We start from the raw sequence: 20,594 nt of genomic DNA, 5'->3' as shown, positions 1-20,594 counted from the left end.
GGTGTTATTAAAGTTTCAAAAGTGCTTGATGTCTGTGCAGGAAGGGACTTGAGGGTATTTTGTCATCTGCACTCCCACCTTTTGATCTTTTGCTGAATTTAAAGTACTCTGATAGTCTGGAATAGTTATTTCTTATAAACCAGGGGTCAGCATCCTATGGGCCTCAAGCCACATCTGGGCCACAGAGCCATTTTATCCAGCCTGCAGAGCTGAGGGGCTTTGACAGTTGGGTGGCAGGGATGAGAAGCAGCAGCTTTTGGAGTGAGAGGGGGGCAGACAGAGGAGTGGTGACTGCAGTTCTGGCTCCAGCAGCAGTGACAGCACGGGTCACATGGGAAGCAGCCTATGCTCAGACCTAAGCTCCATTAAAGCAGATCCCCCCACTGCAAAATTATCGCTAGCCCCTATAAACTGGTCCGTTTCTTTTAAATAAAGGAAAGAGTCTCAATGTCACTGGGCATATCTATACAAGATGTCTACCGCGCAGTAGACAAATTAGCCGCACAATAAATGCTGTGCATCTACATGTGCACCCCTCTTAGGCCGAAATAAAGTAGTTTAAAATACAAGTACTATCCTGCTGTGGAGTTTTTCACTCTGTAGCAGTACACATTCAGACACTGCCCTGTACTGAAGCATCCTCGTGCCCCAGCCAGCCCCTCTGCGTCACTTTGAGCCAGGGAGAGCAGCATCAGCTGGCAGGCTGACCTCCCTGGGTCCCTGCCAGTGAGGGCTGTTCCACTCCACTCAACATGCTGTGATCCCAGGTGCATGCTCAAATGGCACACCTAAAGCAAAGTCCAGAGTAATAAGTTCTTGAGTTTATTGCTTCGCATTAATATGCATGCCCATTCAGGGCCAAAAGAATAATATTATCCACTTTACCTACATTTTCCATTTTCTTGAACAGACAGTATCTCTAAGTCTTCATATAACTGAGTAGATCTGAAGTGCTCAACAGGCTAAGCCCTGGCTGGCCAAATTACAAAGAAAAAAACCTCCCAAGGACCGGAAAACATTTAAGTGAGTGATTTATAATTGTGCATGGTCCTTTTTTTTTTTTAAATGCATAATGCTACATGTTCATCTGGTCATTTCCCTTTCTCAGCAGAGATGCATCTAACACTTAGGGCACTTGTACAAGTGACGGGGGTTTAGTCCTCAGGGTTTCATTTTATGCCCCCTAAATTGAAATAGTGGATTTAATTTTTTTTCCATCACTGTGTACATGTGACCAGTCAGAAATCTGAAAAAAATCCTCAGGGCGCTATTCACAGCAAATTACTGCAGGAGTTACTGCATAGCAACCCACCCCCCGAGCTCTTCGTACTAAATTACAGCATGGGGTGCCTAAAACTCACAGCACCCTGATATGTACAGATCACTGAAAGTTGTGCTGCTTCATTACTTTGGATAAATTAATTGTCATTTCATTATTTTCATTTTTTTTTAACACATATTTTTCTTTTTTTACCTACATGTTTAAACATTTTTATATTTATTTTGTTTTTATTCTTTTCATTCCTATCTTTATTCTCACCTTATTTTTAAGTTTACTATGTCATCAAGTAAACTTTATTTCATGTGTAAACCCACTTATTTTAGTTGAACGGCGCACAGCATTATAACATGCACACAAAAATCTCCCCGTGCATATTGGTTGGGTCTTCACACATACTGGGAACACTTCCCATGCATATTGGCATGTTGTGGTGCTCTCCCTACCTTATCTCACAGGTGGTCCCAATCCCCACACAGGGGACTGGGTGGTTTATGCTGAAAAAGCCCCTGTGTCTGGCAGCCAGACAGCAGTGCTGAACTGCTGGCAGGAGGGAGGGAAGGAGGGAGGAGGGTGCATCGAGTCCAAGTCGAGACAGCCCCTGTGTGTGGCTCTCCTGCTCTCCCGCCCCCCAGCATGGGGCTGGTTAGCAGCATCTGGGCCCCTGGAGGCCTGCAGAAAGGAGACTGCAGGTCTTTGTTGTGTGATGGGCCAGTTGGGACCATGACCCATCATGAAGAATGTGCAGCCCCTCAGCTAGACCTGGCCTCCCTCGCACTTGGGCACCAAGTGGGGGTTGCATCCTGCCAAGAGATGGCACGGGGAGGGGTACAGGTGCATCCCTCCATGGCCCTGCAGCCCCCATGTGGTACCAGCTCCTGGGGCCCTCACTCCTAACACACATCCCCATGCCCCCCCAGCCCTTCTGGGGCCCCTCACTCCTGACCTGCGTCTCCCTGCACCCCCCGCCCTGCCAGTGCCCCTCACTCCTGACCTGCAACCCCTTGCTGGTGCCCCTCACTTCCAACCTGCAGTCCCCTTCCCCCCAACAGCCTTCACTCCTGACCTTCAGCTGCCAGTGCCCCTCACTCCCAACCCGCATGGCTGTGCCCCCCCAGCCACGTTGGTGCCCCTCACTCCCAATCCTCAGCCCCCTACAGCAAACAAATGACCAGCCTTTTAACATGATGCAGGGGGTCCTCTGGTGGGAAGGGTGCCATCAAGCCTAGGTATGTGAGCACAGCAAAAACACCCAGACTGTTCCTGCCAGCAACCTTGAAAAAACCCTTTGTCCCCCTACAAGGGGAGTTCTGTGAACCTAATCATGAGCCCCCACCATCACTGCAGCCTGACCACCTTCCCCCACCCCCAGTACTAATGTACTTATGACACAGACAGAAGTGTTGAAACAAATTTTTTTATTTTATTTTTAGAAACACTAAATGGTAACTCCTGAATGTTTTTTAGCATTCAGCACTGCTCGATCGGTGGCCTACAGAGCACCCTTTCCATCTGCAGCAGCTAGAAGGTGTGCAGCCAGGCAGTTCGGCACAATAGCTCCCGACCACCATTTGCTTGCTGATCTAAGGGGACACCAGTAACTTGTTCCCCGTATGGCTTTGTGAGGCAGGGCAGGAGACAGTAAACTGCATCTGCTACGATAAAGCAGGGTCATGGCAATACCCTGGATCACTGCACTGGGGAGCCTGAGTTCATATAATCCTTTTTCCATCATCCCAGGCAGTGACAAATTTCAAAAGACACACACATTGTGAGTGCTGCCTGCCCAGCTTGTATAAATGCTAGTGAAGCATCCTTGCTGATCAACCATGGCTTGGAAGATCACTGAGGCAAACCCCTTCCTGTTGACGAATGACTGGCTCTCCTGGGATAGGGATAGGACTGAGATGTGTGGGCTATTCAATACACCCATGCAGTTAGGGAACCCCATGGCCTAGAAGCCTTCAACAACTTCCCTGGGGTTTTGGAGGCAGATAAATTTCTTTGCCATGACGTCTTGCAGCTACTAGCATACTTCACCCGGCCCTGCAGCTGGTGTACCTCACCCAGCCACGCTGGCCATGCAGGGAGCCACGCCAAACTGGTTTCCAATGAAGCAGAGGAAGCTGCTGGGGGTGGCCAGTTTCATGATGGCCATGGCCACTCTCTTTTCTGGTGCAATGGGGTGACACATGACAGTCTCATGGCACTCAATGTGTAGTGACAGCATTGAGACAATGTGGAAAATTATGTCCCTACTCAGGCAGAAGGTGTTGATCATCCCAAGACGACAGCATGATGCATTCCACCCAGTTAGAGGTGCTCACGTGTGCCCCGACCTTGTGAACATTGCTTTGTAGGTTGATCCACAGAACCCTATCAGTCTTGAGCTCCACAGCTGCTTCTTAAAGCAATCAGAGAATAACAATTTTTGGTTGTTTCAGAAATGAAGCTGTATTAGAACCAGTATGGAAATCACACAAAATTCTCCTTATCCCATTATCCCTCCCTATAAGTTGTGCTATAGAAACATATCACTTCCCCTCTTAAAAATGACCTTTAAATATCAATTTACACTATTATATATTCATATCAAAGCTAGTCAAGTCAGTAATAAGTGTCACTTAATGAAAAAGCATCACTTGTGTCTGTAGAGGGCTGCACACTGGGGGAACTGGCAGATGTGCAGGCCCCCACTCTAACTCATGGTGTTTTGACTAGAGCTCCCTGTCCAATACATAATAGATGTTCACCTGTTGGGTGGGGAGTGGAGTGGTGAGAATTGAGCCCAGGGAGCCTGCCTGCAGTGGAGTAGACAACCCTCTCCCCCACCATTGCCCCCTCTCCCAACATCCGTGCTGTCTGCAAGAAGGGAGGGGGAGTGAACAGGCTGGTGGGGGTGGGCACTGCAAGGCACAGAGGATCCAATCCACGCCCCCAGCTCCAGCTCAGGCCAAGCAAACCCCAGCACACAACTCAGTTCCCCTTCCCTCTCCCTTCCTGGAGACAGCCCCAGAGGTGGGGCTGGACTGAATCGCACAATGGATTGACTCTAGGGAAACACAAGTTACCTAAGGTGCTCCAAAATGGAGTGCTTTCATCTGATCTCTCATTTGATGAAGGTGAATTTGTCAGGAGATCAGTCACTTTAAAGTGCTCTGCAGCCGTTCACGTGTGTTATGGCATGGGTCTAGAGCCCTTCCAGGGAGCAGATCACACAACAAATGTAACTTCAGTCTGCATCCTGAATGCCTGAGGGGATGTAATATATGAAGGAGAAGAAAATCCTCCAATACCACAAGCATCTACAACTCCTTAGGAGCATTTATTCCCAAAGCAAAGCCATGATTTCTGTGATGACAGCCTTTACCAGGTTTATGCAAGAAAACTATTATATTCCAATTTATTGCATAAACAGTGTGAATAGCACTGACAGAAGGTTGGAAAGGTAGCTATATATGATGTCAAGATGAATTAATAGGACAAGTGCACTGTATTTACTGGAAACTTAGTGTCTTGTCATCCCCCTACAGTACCTGCTGGCTTTGCAGCAAGTCACAGAGCTATCTTCTATCATTAGATATTGGAAATGTCCTAAAATCTTAGACCTTAACTATACTGGAGGATTCAGCTAGAAGTTTATAACAGATAGCAACTGCCTCTGAAAAGGAACAAAAAATGTGCAGCCTCTGGCAACTCCGTGTAGCTTCTACCAAATCCACATGGCTTCAATTCATCAGCTGTGCTGGTGGGATATGAAGTAGACCCTAGGAAGGTACAATTACTATATGCACCTTCCATCAGCTGCTGGGTGCTGAAAGAAGCCTTCCTTTAGTTGGAGAGTTGGTGGAATTGTCCCAGCAGAAAGAAAGGATAGGAGACAGATGTGTGTGTAGAAGTACTAATAGCTTTTAGTATCGCAAATAGAGCTGCATGAGATAGGGGTTATGCAAAGACCACTGCACTTATTCCATTATTTGGAGACAATACAAGAACCTAGATGGATTAGATCCATCTCCTATTTTTTAGCTGTTAAATGTGGAGTCTTTCCAGTTTAAAGAAAAAAAAACATTACAATCACAATAATAATACATTTCAAAGACAGAGACAAACTAAGAAGTTTCCTATATGCATAATTTTTTTTTTATTTTGTTTATTCCTTAATCATTTTCTTCTCCTTCCTGTGTTCAAGCATTGCAAGTAAAAAAAAAAGTTTGATGTTATTAGCTGGGAATAGATAGGTAGAACTGTATGCATTTAACTGGATCCTGTATTTCTACACCAGTATTTTCATCAATAAGGCTAATTCCTGACAAGATCCAAAGACAATCTTTGTCAGAAGAAAGTCATTGCTGTGAATCTGCCACTGTGTAATTCAAGGGTTGACACAAGAATAATACTAGTCAATATATCTTATTCCATATACAGGGCTGGACCAAGGGTAATTGATGCCCTATGCGAACTGTGTACCTCAGTTCCCCCACCACTTCCAATACAGAGGAAAATAAGAAGTCTAGAATGAATTTTTACATGAACTTATTTGATATTCGAAATGAACTATAAAACCTTAAAAACAAAAAAATATATATATTGATTGTTTCACACTTTTCATTAACCCTAACACAGTTATAACAGCCAGCTAGGGCTGTTATTTAGAATGATGTTCCTGTTATTTTATTCTGCATTTAATTTTGGTAACCCCCAAATTTTGGCACACTAGGTGACCACCTAGTTTGCCTAATGCTTAGACTAGCCCTGTCCATATAGCTTATGAATAGCATCGATAGTAGGTTAGAAAGGTAATGATATGTGTTGTCAAGTTTTTTTGTAGCTGTCACACCATAAAGATTATATTATTTTGCTTGTACGAATCATTGTGGGTGTGATGTGCAATTAAAACCATGACTAAGTTGTATCTGAAAGGAATAATAATTTATATTTTATTTTCATTTATGCAGGCAGTATGTTCTAGTAGTTGCAGATAGATAATTAAAAGGAAACACTGAAACACAAGAAAAGAAGAATGGACACATAACACTGTGGAAGACAGAACAATTATGGAATAAACTAATGCAAGTCTCCAAATTAAGAAGATTGATTGTAGGAGGCTGGGGTGGCTGGTGCTAAAGAGCACAGTTGACAGCCCAGAGGTCACAAGTTCACGGCCATAGCAGAAGAGCTCATAGCACAGCCCTGTCAAATTTCATTGAATCTGGGAATTCTGCTAAATACCTTGTCACAAAGACATGAGGAAAAGAAAGGAAAGATTGACTTTAAGTAGAGGCAGATTAAGAAAAGATCCCTAAACATTGAGACCTATTTCCAGGGGCCAAAGAGGTCTTGATGCAGAGAGACAGTCACTCTTCTCACAGCCACATTACTACCGTGGAACAACTCCTGGTTTCACACAAGGCAAGAGCCAAATCAGATCCTAAAATTCTAGCCAGGTTGAAAAGGACTGTGTAAGGAGAGCAAAGCCTTTAGTAGGGGGAAGGCAACAAGAAGAGGAATTTGAGGGAACTCAAGAAAGGAGATAAAAGTGTTCAAAATGAAAGACCCTGAAGGAGCATTTTTTTCTTGGATCCAACCCCCCTGTGATCTTAATCACATTTTGAATTTAAGATGAAAGTTCTTGTGAATTTTAACCTTATTTTATGATAAGCCAAATCCTGTTCATTTTATTTCAGTGGACCTGCTTTTGTATATAAATGACTAGGATCTGCTCTATGCAAAGGGGGTCATGACATAAAGCACTGTAGTCCCACTTAAAATCTGAAAATAGAGCTCAGATGGGATTCATGGTGAACAGGCCATGTGCTGGCTCTCTGTACAAAGAATATTTGCACTCTAGGAGAATTATATTAGCTTGTCAACACAATAACACATTCAACAAAACCTAGTGGTATGGTCTCATTTATCTCATGTTGCTGAAGCAATTCAATCAGAGCCCTATTGACTCTGCTTGTTATGAAACCAGCTCTTCTAATCCCTCAGATCAATGTTTGTGTTCTCTTGTGAGAATTTTTTTTTTCTTTTCTTTTTTTTAAGAATTAAGAAGCTAGATTTACACTAGGGCAACAGAGCATCCCTTTAACACAGGTGGGATTCCTGCACTGGAAACTGCAGGTGCGCTGCGTTTACAGTAAACATTGGAAAAAAGCCTGGTAGTTGAGAAAGGGATTTGTTACAGAACTGAAATATAATTCTGGCCTTTGAACATGGTGAGGCATTAGGAAAGGCTTTGGAGAACCCAAACATCTAGAATTTTAACAGCTGAAAGGCATTCTTTTATTTCCTTATGCCGACAGTCAATTAAAAAAAAAGTCACATAGCTTTAAAAAAATTTAATTTACTTCTCTACCCATTCTTACTTTTTTGAGCTGGACAATGAAAACAGATGAGTCAGCATCCCACTTGTTTCTAGACAGAGTTTCATTTCCTGGTCTGGCACAACACTGTAGTGAAAGTGTTGAAAAGCTACAGAGTGAGGTCTAAATACAAGGAAGACCCTCTCCCTATTTTCATGATAGTAAAGCTACATAAACTTTAATTGTAGAGTAGTCCATTGTGACTCACTGTGTTCTGACATTTTGGGCATGCTTATACCTTCTCCGATTATGCTAGGAAACACTGCAGTCAAAGCATGCCCTGCACACTTGTTTCAATCAAATCCTCTCAAAATGGAGCATAGCCACTGTTAGAGTAGCTCTGGGTGTACACCAGTGAGAACACCTGAGCCTAGATGCAGCACTGTGTGCACCCTGGGTGTATATCAAATAGTGGCCACATTACATTTTTTTCAGTATTTGGCACTCACGAAGCAGGTATGAGAGAAAGAGGACAATGTTCCCTAGTATGGCCAGAGGCTGGAGGCATGCCCTTTGGGGCTAGAAAGGACTAGTATGATTTTTTTAGTGCACGATAGGCATATAAAATAAATCCAAGAGCACACTTTTTTTTTTTAAAGGCATGCTGATGTCATGATGACCTTTTTTAACTCACCCATGACATAAGCACATTTCTCAGAGTGGCGGCTGTTTAGGAACTTACTCTTCTGGGAGAGTTTATCATGAAAACACTGAGTACGGGATGCTAGCTTGCACTTTGAGCCACTGAACATTTGTGACAGTATCTACACAATCATTCAGCTTTTCACTTCATGTCCCACACTGCTGCTCACTACACTGGGTGCTCACCTCACCAAATTTGCTCATTCCTGGCAAACGGGGCAAATCCTGTAAATTAGACATATGTCTCCAAAAAGTTTGTAGGTATAGAACACACTGACTGATAAAATAAAATCCCCACGATACTGCAGAAGAAATCCCTGGAACAGGCCATCATATGGAAAAGTGGGAGGTAGGGTTTATTTGTCTCTCAGGCAGTAAGAGCATCCTGGGCAGTAAGAGCATCCCGTTGGCAGTCAGAGGAGGCACAGAACTCACAAGTATCAAAGGAATCCTCAGCTGTCCAAGTGGAGCAGGGGCTATAACATGGGGTAACATCAAGTCAAGTACCTTGTAATTGCAAAAGTGTGTATGTGTGTTTTGCAATAATGCATTTTCAGTGCATTGTACTAGCTCTCCTCTTAACTTCCTGAAAAGGTCTCCCCTTGCAACTGAACAACCCCCCCTATAAAACACAGATTTCTTATCTTGTTTTTCAATCTGACATGCTTTCAACCACAAGAGAGCACTCTTCCCTTGGATGATCTCAAGAAAGCTGGAAAGATACCATGCAAGTTTTGCAAACTGATTGAGAGCCATTTCAGCTATACCCAAGCAGCAGAAACAACAAAGGCTGCACTTGCATTTCGGATTTCAGTAGGAAAAGCCTTTGGCTAGTTTTTCAGATGACAGGAGATCCTTGGTTCCTGAGAGGGAGGAGTTCTGCCAATACTTTGAAGATCCCTGTAAACTTTGTAAATTACCCAGCTTTTGGAGACAATTATATCAAAAGATGCCGTGGATTACAATACATGAGAAGCGTTTAGAGCCTAGAAGATTTTTTATGTTTGGTGTTAATTCTCTGGTCACACTTTCAAGCTAGGAGAAAAGGAATACAGGAACCCTCTTATTATCTTTTGAAATATGAAGATCAGAGGGAAAAGCTGGGTTTAAAAAAAAAAAGTGTGGATTGATGATCCTCAAGACCTGTCTATAAATTAGATGGCATTCTGCATCTATAAGAGACCCAGACTTAGAGCTGATTCTCAGGCACACAGTGGACTTCATGGATCATTAGTTTTGCACTGAAATCTGGATAGAAGTTTAGCTACAAAAAATAAAAAATAGAAAAAAAATAGAAATAGGCTGTGGGACAGAAGACAAACACCAATACATCTGTTTCTTCCACACATGGATTAATACAAGCTTGGAAGCCAAATCTGGGACCTGATATTGCACTAGTGAAAATGGATAGTAACAAAGATGATGGACTACTGAACAGAATGTCACTCTCTGGAGCTCTGGGTAGCAGCCATGTAACTCCACATGGGTTACCACTAAGAGAACCATTTGGCGTTCCCTTCCATTTCAATCCAACATATTGGGACCAAGCCTATTGCAGCCATGCAGGTAGATTTTCCTATATGCCATTCCCTGGATATGTAGGAGTCTATGATTATTCTTTTGAGCCTGCCTTCATTCGAAAGAGAAATGAGAGAGAGAGGCAAAGAGTGCGCTGTGTGAATGAGGGGTACACACGCCTCCGAGACCATCTTCCCAAGGAGCTTGCTGACAAGCGCCTCAGCAAAGTGGAGACCCTAAGAGCTGCAATAAGTTACATTAAACATCTTCAGAGTTTGTTGGATTGTCAGCCTTTAGGGACCAACACCAAAGAAATTCTCTCTACTAAGACAACGATGGATACTTCCAGTGCTGGTTTAAGAAGGGAATGCAACAGTGATGGAGAGTCTAAAACCTCTTTAGCTTCATCTCCATACAGTGAGTTTGAGGAAACTTGTAGCTAGGAACCATCATCTCTGGAAGTAGACACTTTCAAGACCAATCAAAAACTGTCACTATCTCAAGCTGCATGGTTTTTCAAAATGGTCAAAATATATCCCGGGAAAAAAAGAAGCAGACAGGGAAAATAAAGGTATCCTCATTCTCTGGGAGGACTTTTCGGTATTGTTGCATTGCATATGACATACAGGCTGTAAGGAAATGACTCCACTGCAATTACCTGTGGTGTCACTGATCATGGGTTAGATCACTGAAACTGAAACAGCTTTTAAAATCTAAATGCTCTTCATCTTTTAAGCTGTTTGTTTACATTTTGTATTTCACTCAGTGGGACAATGAAAATAGATCAGTTTCAGAGTTTTTTCTCCCACCCTATTAGTTGGTTTCTTGCCTAGTTTTCATGCACTGCTAAACTGATGCAAGATTTGGTTTACAAATAATATAACTAAGTGAAAGGTAAATTTTAGATTAAAATGTTTCACTGAAAATGTTTAATTCACAAAACCATTTCTATTAAGATGAAGTTTCTGGAAAAGTTTTAAAAACTAGAACCAATCTTTGGGTGTGAGACTATTTGGCACTGTCTTTTTAAATGCAAGTAGATAATTCATATTAAGCGTTTTTTGGAGCTGGAAAAATGTGAAAGTATATGGGGCTTGTTTTAAATAACTGTTTTCAGCAAAAGAGTCTGAAACGTTCATTGTAACCAATATTAGCAATACTGGTAAATGCAAAATAAAGTTCTGTAAAATTCTACATAGAAAAATAAAGTGCTGGGGTGAAATTATAGATGAGCTGTCAACCTGCACATCTCCATTTATACAAATTACATTTGCAGTTCTATTGATTGTGACACCTCTTTGATGGTCAGAGGTGAAAACATAGGCATTTTAACGTATGCTTACAAATATTGCTTCTAAAAGGAACTAACTCTGCTAAAATAATCACCTTATGGTAGGTAGTTTTAATTTGAACCATTTCCAGTTTTAAAAAAGTGATCATTTTCCCCCCATATCTTTTCTTCATTCACTGCTCTCCAAGACTCCAATTCAGCAAAACACTTAAGGATATGCTTAATTTTAAACACATAAGTGCTTTGCTAAATAAGGGCAAGATGTATTATTTTATTCTCCTATCCCCTGTGATCTACCTACATCACTTTAAAAGAATGCCAAAAAAAAAAAAATATATATATATATAAAGTCTGCTCCTTCCTTTACATTTTCAAAAGTCCCTTCTAGTCTGACTTTGATTGAATGATTCTCTCTATCTTGCTTTCATGATATCTTGACTGAAGTCCTGAAGATGTTCATGTACAAAAATGAACAAAAAAAATAGAGCTGGTCATGAACCTCAAAACATGTCTATGAATATTAACTCAAATTAAAAAATTACATAACTCTTGGCTGTGTTCATCTGTGCTCTTCCTGGAGATTAGTCAATGAGTTTAGTAGCAGGAATGCTCCTATAGACAGGAATTTTCAAGGAAGAATACAGAATTATATATTAAAAACTGAAGCAATAAATATGACTATTTGCAATATAAAATTAATAAAAATCAATTAGGGAATGGAAAGAAGAGTATGCCATGCATCCAGTCAGAAAGCAAATGTAATTTAGATTTTGAGTTCTGTGTGTTTTATCTATATATTTAATCACAGAAAATTAGACAATAAGTCCCAGATCCTCACAACTATTAAATGCCTAACTTCTTTTGATTCCAATAGTATTAGGTAACTAATACCTTTAAGAATCTGAACCCATGATTAGTAATTACATTTCTATACAATTTCTAGTTAATTTAGTTACCATTAAATTATTCAGCAAATAATTTAAATGAACATATTTGGGTAATAGTGACCTTCTCAGAGGGTATGTTTACATGTGCATTTACTGTGCAGTAACTTACTACACAATAAGTGGTTTTTAAGCCACCGTCTACACGTGTAGGTGTTACAGCACAGTAACACTGTGTGTGCACCAACTTGGGAGTAAAGTTACTCCCAAGTCAGTCCATACAAACAGGGTTACAGAGCAGTAAGATGTCTACACATGCTTTACTGTGCAGTAACTGCCCAAGAGTAAATTTGCTACCTGCATCATGCTACCTCCCAAGCCAGCATAAGTCACCAGAGTTATTGCACAGTATGGGCGTGCACATGTAGATGCATGCCCATACTGTGCAGTTATTTTCAGTTATGGCACCTAAGTTACTGCATAGTAATGGTGCCTGTGTAGACATGCCCAGAAAGAATTTAAAAACAAGATAGGAGGCTGTCTGTCATCTAAATTATTTGCTAGGAATTAACTCAGAAGCAGCAATACTAGAGCAACACTATTGGAAACAACTGTGAATTCTACAGACTTAGTCCCCATTTCTTATAACTCACTTGTATTCACTTTCTAGAGCAGGAGTCTTTCTGGAACCCAGATCATGTCTCCTACTTACTGGACACTTCTCTCTTGAAGAAGGGATGATACTTCCAGAGTTCAACACCATCTTTTTTGGTGCATTTGTTTTCATAATTCTCACAGAGATTAAAAAGAGTAAGGCAATGGTCCCAGTACAAGACTGGGATGACTTGCCTAGTTTCTATTCCTCACTGGTATGGATTTCCATTGTGGCCTCTGACAAGAGAAACTTAACCTCTCTACATCAAGCTTCTATGGTATTGTATCATAGGGAATGTGATTATGGAAGTACTCATTGCAAATCTATTGTTAAGACAGGTTTGAGTTTCACACTCAAGGCAGGGGTTAAATCTTCATCATGTATGAATACTGTGCATTCACTTACATTACTGTGCATGAATTCTGCAAGATATAATTGCTTGTAAAAGCACTTTGAAGATTAAAATCATTTTGCATACATATAATTATTATTAAATGTCAAATCAAACTGAACCACTAATCAAACACAGTCATAGTGACAATGTTACCTCCCAGGCTGAAGGTAATGAATAGAAGCCTAGATAGATTTTCATCTCAGATTGTGCCACAAAGGCACTGACCTATAATAGGGACATCATAAAGGTTTTCCAGGCATATATAAAGTGTGCAGCAGGCCATTACTATGACCAGCTAAGTCTTCTGGTCAAAGGAAAAAGATAGTGGCATGACCCTGCCACCTTTCAGGTGGCTAATTATCCACTCCTCAACTCTCCTCCTGTCCCCAAGTTAGACTTTGTATGGCTCCTTGCATTATTACATGGCTCCATTTTATTATCTATAAATCTTATAAATCTATAAATCTATAGATTCTATATTCAGAATCAAAATCTGATTTTGCTAAATTACACCACATAAAAGATCCCCTGGGACTCAAGTCAAGTGGACTTGTTAAAAACAAACCTTACAATAAGTCTGTGGAAATATTTCTTATCATTGTTTTCAGGTTGCATAATAGTCTCTTTAACAATCGTGAAGGATCTTTATAATACAACCTGATCCAATACCAGGCACAGAAGATTACAGTGTTAGAATGGAATATACATCTGTAGATTATTACTATTATTTATGAAGGCTAGAAATGAATTACTGACTGGGAATGAAATTCCTTCCATAGCAACACCGAACTGGAAAAAATTCTGCCAGGGACTGAACCACTCACAGGAGAGAAGGCACTGTTTTCTAAGTCACTGATCTAGTACAAGCATCTTGCCTTGTTTTAGCCTAAGAAAGTACAAAACAGCTGAAGATTTCCCAAACATGCATCCCTGATTCCTAGATGTAACAATGTCAACAAAGGTTTCAAGTAAATGCTACATTTCAAAACTTTTCCTAAGCTGTTTCTGTCTAGACAAAGGTTTTTTCAAAGCTTCTAAAGTGCATCATTATCAGACATTGAAAACAGGGGATGAGCCTACTTGTCACCTTGGGAATTAAATTTTAATAAAAGCGCTGACCAGAAGAATTCTCTCTGTGTGGAGCAATTACTATTTACAAGAAACACAAGGTGTATACCCCTGGGCAAATGGCTCAGCAGCTCTACCAAACTTATGCACACAAAATGGATTCACTCTAATCTTTCTATCAAACATGGGGGGAAAAGTTTGAAATCCTTTCTCCTCTTCCCATTAAAATTACAAACCTGTTTGCTCTGCGATAATATCACCATTTAAAGTTGTATAATCCTGGCCATGGGATGCTTTTAATCCTCTAATAGGTATTTAACTGATTCCTTCAGTACAAGCCCATCTGTATTCCTTTCATGTTATATTACTCAGTGTCAATAAATGGCCAAAGAAAAACAGAAGGCACTATAGGGAAAGTACTGTTTAGATAGTAAAGCAATCAAAGCTGGTTTATTTCATTGGCACAAGTGAACAGGGAACATATGCTTTAAAAATAACTCATTTTTCTCCCCTTCTCTGAAAACTTGTGTTGCCAGGAAATATGGGGAGGAGAAAGGACACACACAGAAAATGAATGAGCTAGATTCTTGGTGGTCTGATTAGTGTAGTCTCCAGTGAAGTCAAGAGTGGTTTGACCTCTTGTGGCCCTAAGGGTTAAAACAAGAACAATGCCTATAGCCAACAGCATGCAAGAAAGTGATATGGTCAGTATTGTATTCAGCTACTTTTGATTCTCCAGTCTGAATGACCAGGTGCCCATTTACAGCTAAGGGTGGCCTTTGACCTCAGCCTGTTGCCTTCAGTGGGTACATTTACATGAGATGCTGAAGTGCATTAGTGTGGCAGGCAAATACTGTACTAATGCACAGTAGAATAAGTCTACTGCGTATTAGTGTCACAAAAGTGTGTGTCGGTGCTACTGCACAGTGGCACTACTGCACGGTAGTGCAGCTTACAGTGCATTGTTAGTACCTGTAATTACAGGTACTAAAGTTAATGCACTGTAAATACAGAGCATTAATGAACACATAGCCTTACCCAGTCAGGAGTGCTATGGCAGAGCCATTTAGCTATCTTCCTGTGGCTTTAGAGGCACAAGTTTGAACCCCATTCTGGTTATGTGCCAATTATATTACCTGAGGACCTGGCCCCAGTCTTCCTACAAAACAAAGTGCCCTCTGCAGTGTCCCATTAGCATTAGCATTTTGTACCGGCAAAGAATGAGAGCGTGAGCAAATCATGAAGATTAATGTAGATTAATGAAAAACAATAGTTATTAGATTGTATCGATACCTAGCTTTTATGTAGTGCTTTCTAGCTCTACATCTCAAAAACTTTCAGTAAGAGGAAATTCATGAAAAATACTTGGGAAATATATGGATGATATATTTCACCCACTCTGTTAGACAATAGGAAAGGTGTCCAGTAACAGCATACTATCAGAGAAGTTACAGATGGGAAATACCTGTTAGAGCCAAGCCCATTCCCCTCCAATGACAGTCTAGAGGACAGATGATATCAAGCAATTCTCCCAGAGGATGCTCCTCTGTACCAATCTTGAGCTGAAATCAATAGGCTATCATCTGTTGAGAGGTCACAGGGCTGAGCCCTTCAGATTGTAAAACCAGCCCAGAGTGACAGCAATACTTACAATTTGTAGCGAATTAAGGATGAGGGCATTGCTCCGAGGGGGCTCCCAAGTTTGCTGCAAACATTAAAGCACAAATATATTTCACAGAGCAGACCACACATTTCTTTTTAACATAGTGGTTGTTAAAAGCCTGACCCAAATCCCATTGAAGTCAGCCCGTATTGACTCAGCAAGCTCTGAACCAGGCCCTTACCTTTCCTAAGGAATTACTGGACTACCTTTCCTTAGCATTAGGGAAGACTGCCTTGTCCTGAATCAGCCCCAACATCATATTCACTCCCATATAAATTCAGGCCATTGGCTATTAGGGCCAATTAAAACACAGCTGTCACATTAGATTGCACTGGCAATGTACTACATTTGCCCAATTTTAGCACTTATAAAGAGCCAAGTTGACAGCTACTGATGAGGAAGGAAGTGAGGTGCTAGTTACAGTGCCGTAGGTTCCAAATCCACAGGCTTAATCCTGAAGCTTACTATGAGCAACACTCCCACAACAATCTAATGAGGTTTGCATATACAAGGACTGCAGGGCAGGGCTGTGAGTGAAAGCTGCCCTGTTGCATTTATATTGTGGGCAGGCAATGATTAATGCTTAACTGTCATGCGTTGTGTCACTAGGATTTGTCCTGAACTGTTCTAATTAGGTAATGCCCAATTACATACTACCAATGGAAAGTCGAACTGCTCACCTGGCCCTCTTGAGCCATACAGCTTCCACCAGAGCCTGGCCTGAGGGTCAGATAGATTGAAAAACTCTATTCCAGTTTGGCAGTGATGTAAGCTTCAGAAATAAACCTCCACTCAGAAATTTCCAAGGGAAGGTGGAAAAAAACAAACCCTTAAAAGGGAATGCAAATCTCACATGCTCTGAGAGTAGAGTAGATGTACACAGGTAGGACTTACTGGCTTAACTTCAAAGAGAAAGCACAGCTCCATTCAGCACACAGCAAAGATCATCTTATTTGGCTTGTCCTTGTTTGCTGTTGTTTGTACATTGAAATATTTTTTACTAGCAACCATGCTACAAACACAGAGGAACCTATGTGAACTTTGGGCCCTGAAAGAGGAGAATGTCTGTAGCTTTAGACCCTTCCCTTCCAAAAATATCCTGGAAAAATAAGGCTATGTAGATAAATGCAAACCAGTTCCTAAACCTCTGCCTGTTCTGGTCAGAGAGGGAGGAGGTTGCTCTGGTGCATCTACACTGATGTTGCTGCCCTAATACAACCAGTGTGGATATGTATCATCAGTATAAAACTGGCGTTACCCAGGGCAGCGCTTCTACATCGGGTGGGGGGAGGTGGGACTGCACTAATGTACCTAGACCCATGAAGTTCCACTGGCAGAAATCATCCTGGCCTAGAAAAGCCTGAAGATAGAGTAGGATTATGCACATCTGCTGCAAAAAGCTGTAGGGACCAATAGGTTCCCTGTTACTTCCCATGCATCAGGTGGGGCAAGTTTTCCTCTGACAAATAAGCAGAAGCATATAGAACTGACCACATTCTTTAGATTAGAAGGAAGTAAAATATGAAGTGGATGGATATGAGGGACAGGCTGTGAGGAGGATTTTACACAAGAAATATCATGTGTGTTCATTAGCTGAAAGGGAATTTTTTAAGGAAGCCATTTGTGATAGCTTTGGCAGTACATCACAGCAGTTACATGAAATAATGGAATGAGCGCCGCAGAGGTGATTCTAGATCCAACTTCCACAAAATTCAGAAGGCATTTGCCTCTGCAGTTTGACTTAGCTGCTTTTACAGAGATGGGAACTAATCTGTAGTTACTTCTGAATTTCCTGAGATAGGCAAGGGTTCTTTTGTGATGTCTTTTACTGTACCAACTGTATAGCTGGGAGAGAAGTTAGACAAGCTTTTGGACACAAACAGCCCCTCCTCAGGTATAGCTGTGCATTTAGAGCCAGGGGTCCAGTTCCACTGGGAATCAAACTGAAATCTGAGTATAGCCAAGTGCCCCTGTATGTTGAAAGGTGTAAAATATCTATCTATCTATCTATCTATCTATCTCTTTGGATCTTGCATTTTTCCAGAAATGCTGTGCTGGTTTTGGAAATAAAGAAAAGATTTCACTTCTCAGACCTGTCAAGAATCAACACCCAGCATTTCAGCCATCACCTTCCATCTGTATTGGTAACATCAAGAAAACAAAATGGAATTTTTAAGACATGTATGTATTTGTTTTATTTCTAGAATTGCATTAGGTTAGGTTGCTGCATATGTGGATCTTTAAGCTCAAGAAAGAGTGGTGATACTGCAATAAAGGATTCAACCCACTGGAACAGTCTGCCGCTTGAGACAACTTGTTCAGCAACACACCCAATGGCACAGAGCCTTGTTTCCCCACCTTGTTGTGGGGTCAGGGTTATTGCTTAGTGCACAAAGTCTTTAAGTATTCCCAGGGCATGCATGTCCCACAGGCTTCCTCCTACATCAATCAGTCCTCAAATACTAATATAAACACAGTCCATAAAGGGTTAACTCACAGGTCTGAGTCCTCTTCAGCCCCTGAGAAGGTACCTCCAGCTACTGCTGCTCCTTCCTCTTTGCAGTCTTTTCTCTTGGGCTGGCTATGACTCAACTGTCTGTTGTGGTGCTGCTGCTCCCAGTCTTGCAGCCCCTGGATCTTTCCTCAGAGTCTGAGAGTCCCTGGTCCGGTATTGTAGCCACTGGCCAGGCCACTCTGTCTCTCACCTTCTGTCTGTCTGACTCCCCTTTGGCTTTCCCTCCCTGGGAGCCTTTTAACTTCTTGTAGCCGCTAATTAGCTCCCTCGGCTGGCCCAGTCCTCCTGAGCAGCCTGCACTTTGTGTTACTGCCCAAAGCTAGGCTGTAGTCTCTAACTCCAACAGACTGCTACACCCCACTAATGAAGCAAAGCTGATAACAAACTGTAACCGGTAAAGGAAAAGGAGTATGTCTGGTCTTTTGTGCCTGTGGGAGTATGTGGAGGGGGTGAAACATTTTCAAGATGTAACCACCGTGAGGTATCACAACAGCTTCCTGTCACATGGCCAAACCCAGGGAAATAACAAATTAAAAAGTACACCCTTTGAAAGAGGATTAATGTCTGTAAACAAGGGCTTAAAAATCACATGTTGACAGGCAGGCATGTGAGGTATAAAGACACAGTGAGATTTTTTTAAGGGAAATTCTGACATGAGAGAGGAAAACAGGAAACAAAGGCAGGAAACTGGTGTAGGAACTGAGGCAGCACATTTTTGGGCTATGAGTGAAGCGAGTTTGGGGGCCTTAACCTAGTACCTTTGTAGACCTCCATCACCTCACTGCTCTTTGATAGTTTGTGATAATTTGGTAAATTGGGTATCTTTGTCTGCGGGTAGTCTAAGGCTGAAAATAAAAGGGGTACAGACTGAAGTACACTTGAAATTGTTACTGTCACACACTGCTAGTGTCAGAAAGAATTACAGTGCTTATTCCATTCGCTGTCATATACAACCTCATGCTTGGAAATGTAGCGAGAAATCCCATTAATTTTAGCCATTGATTTGCCTAGTTTTCTAGCAGTTACATTACTGCTCCCTACATCCTTTTCAGGTCCAATGCACTGTAAAATATGCTCCTATTAACACTTTCTGTGTACATTTTACACAGGTTTGATATTGCAGCTGGCCTTCATAGTCTTACTATATGTAACAAAGTAGAGTATAATATGGAAAAGATCTCTGTGCAATACATCAATCATACCTTTCTTTATCATCTGTACCATTACAGTGTACCCTTTCATGAGCTCCCACCCCATAACTAACACAAACCATTAAATAACTTCAGAAGAAAAATACACATACCGTCCACATGACAATCTCACCTCTACCATGCCACCTGCCTTCTCCTTTGGAAAAAAATCCCTTGCCATTCAAATTAAAGGCACAGTTGTGATCCTGCTTATGTCACAATTAGTGTTCTGGAGAGCAGCTGTCATGGAGCTGTTACTCCCTATTCTATGCAGGTGGTCAGAGCCTTGGTTAATGTGCTGTGGAGCAGTAAGTTGTTTTCACTAGGTAGAGGGATAGAGGAAGTTATTTCCCCTACAAGAGCAAGAGGAAAAACTAGGACCCAGATTATGACTATAGGCACCCTGGTTCCTAAGGCTGTGCAAAGCTTTGACTTAATATTTGATTTGACAACTATTTGACATATTCGACCTTGAAGAGTGAAAGTCGAGTTGAATAGCAGCTGGTTGAATAGCTGTCAAATCGAATACTGGAAGTCGAATATTAACAGCGCAAGTTGAATATTCGACAAGAGTTGAATATTCGACTTGCCCATACTGGATTCCCTGTGGGGAGGAAAAAAAAGGAAAGTAAGGGGAAGGAGGGGGAGAGAGGGAAGGAGTGCTTTCATGACTGACATGTGTGGCTGGCCAGTGACCTGTCAGCATTCTCTGAGGTCCCTTCCAATCCCAGTGCTCTGGGGGCGGGCCAGAGAAAATACATAAAAGGCAGCAGTTTTTCAGGTCCCTGCTTTCTGCCTTGGGGTCAGTTTCTGAGCTGGTGGTGTTCTCCAGCACCTCTGCGTCAGACCACGACAGCTGGAAGCCCTGATCTTCAATAGATTCCCTGCTTGCAATGCTAGAAACAGGGATTTCTGAGAACTTGGTGCTTTTATTTTATAACTACTTTTCCTACTAGTTTATGCTTATATTGGATAGGGTTAGTAGTAGCCTAGAATCTATTCTATATATAGGAATTGAGTTTATATCTATTTTTTTATTCATCATTCATTCTTTCCACCACACCAATGCTTCTCAGTATATTATCTACACACATAAACACATTTACATAACATCCAGAAATCTAATC

At 41.6% G+C, this 20,594-nt stretch overlaps 1 protein-coding gene across 1 annotated transcript; it reads left to right on the top strand.

Moving 5' to 3' along the window:
* Positions 1–9,022: 9,022 nt before the first annotated feature.
* On the top strand, positions 9,023–11,015 carry ASCL4 (achaete-scute family bHLH transcription factor 4). The gene has a single exon (XM_090041089.1). The coding sequence runs from the start codon at positions 9,693–9,695 to the stop codon at positions 10,248–10,250; it is 558 nt and encodes a 185-aa protein (XP_089897215.1). The 5' UTR covers positions 9,023–9,692; the 3' UTR covers positions 10,251–11,015.
* Positions 11,016–20,594: the final 9,579 nt, after the last annotated feature.

Source organism: Crocodylus siamensis, chromosome 4 (assembly GCF_052110815.1).
Source record: "Crocodylus siamensis isolate JL-2025a chromosome 4, ASM5211081v1, whole genome shotgun sequence".
In the NCBI taxonomy this organism is placed as follows: domain Eukaryota; kingdom Metazoa; phylum Chordata; order Crocodylia; family Crocodylidae; genus Crocodylus; species Crocodylus siamensis.
Note: the sequence above shows the minus strand (reverse complement) of the source record. Positions and strands in the feature narration are given on the sequence as shown.

What these genes read in the sequence shown, in the direction of transcription:
- ASCL4 (XM_090041089.1), top strand. Translation starts at nt 9,693, where the DNA reads ATGGATAGTAACAAAGATGATGGACTACTGAACAGAATGTCACTCTCT.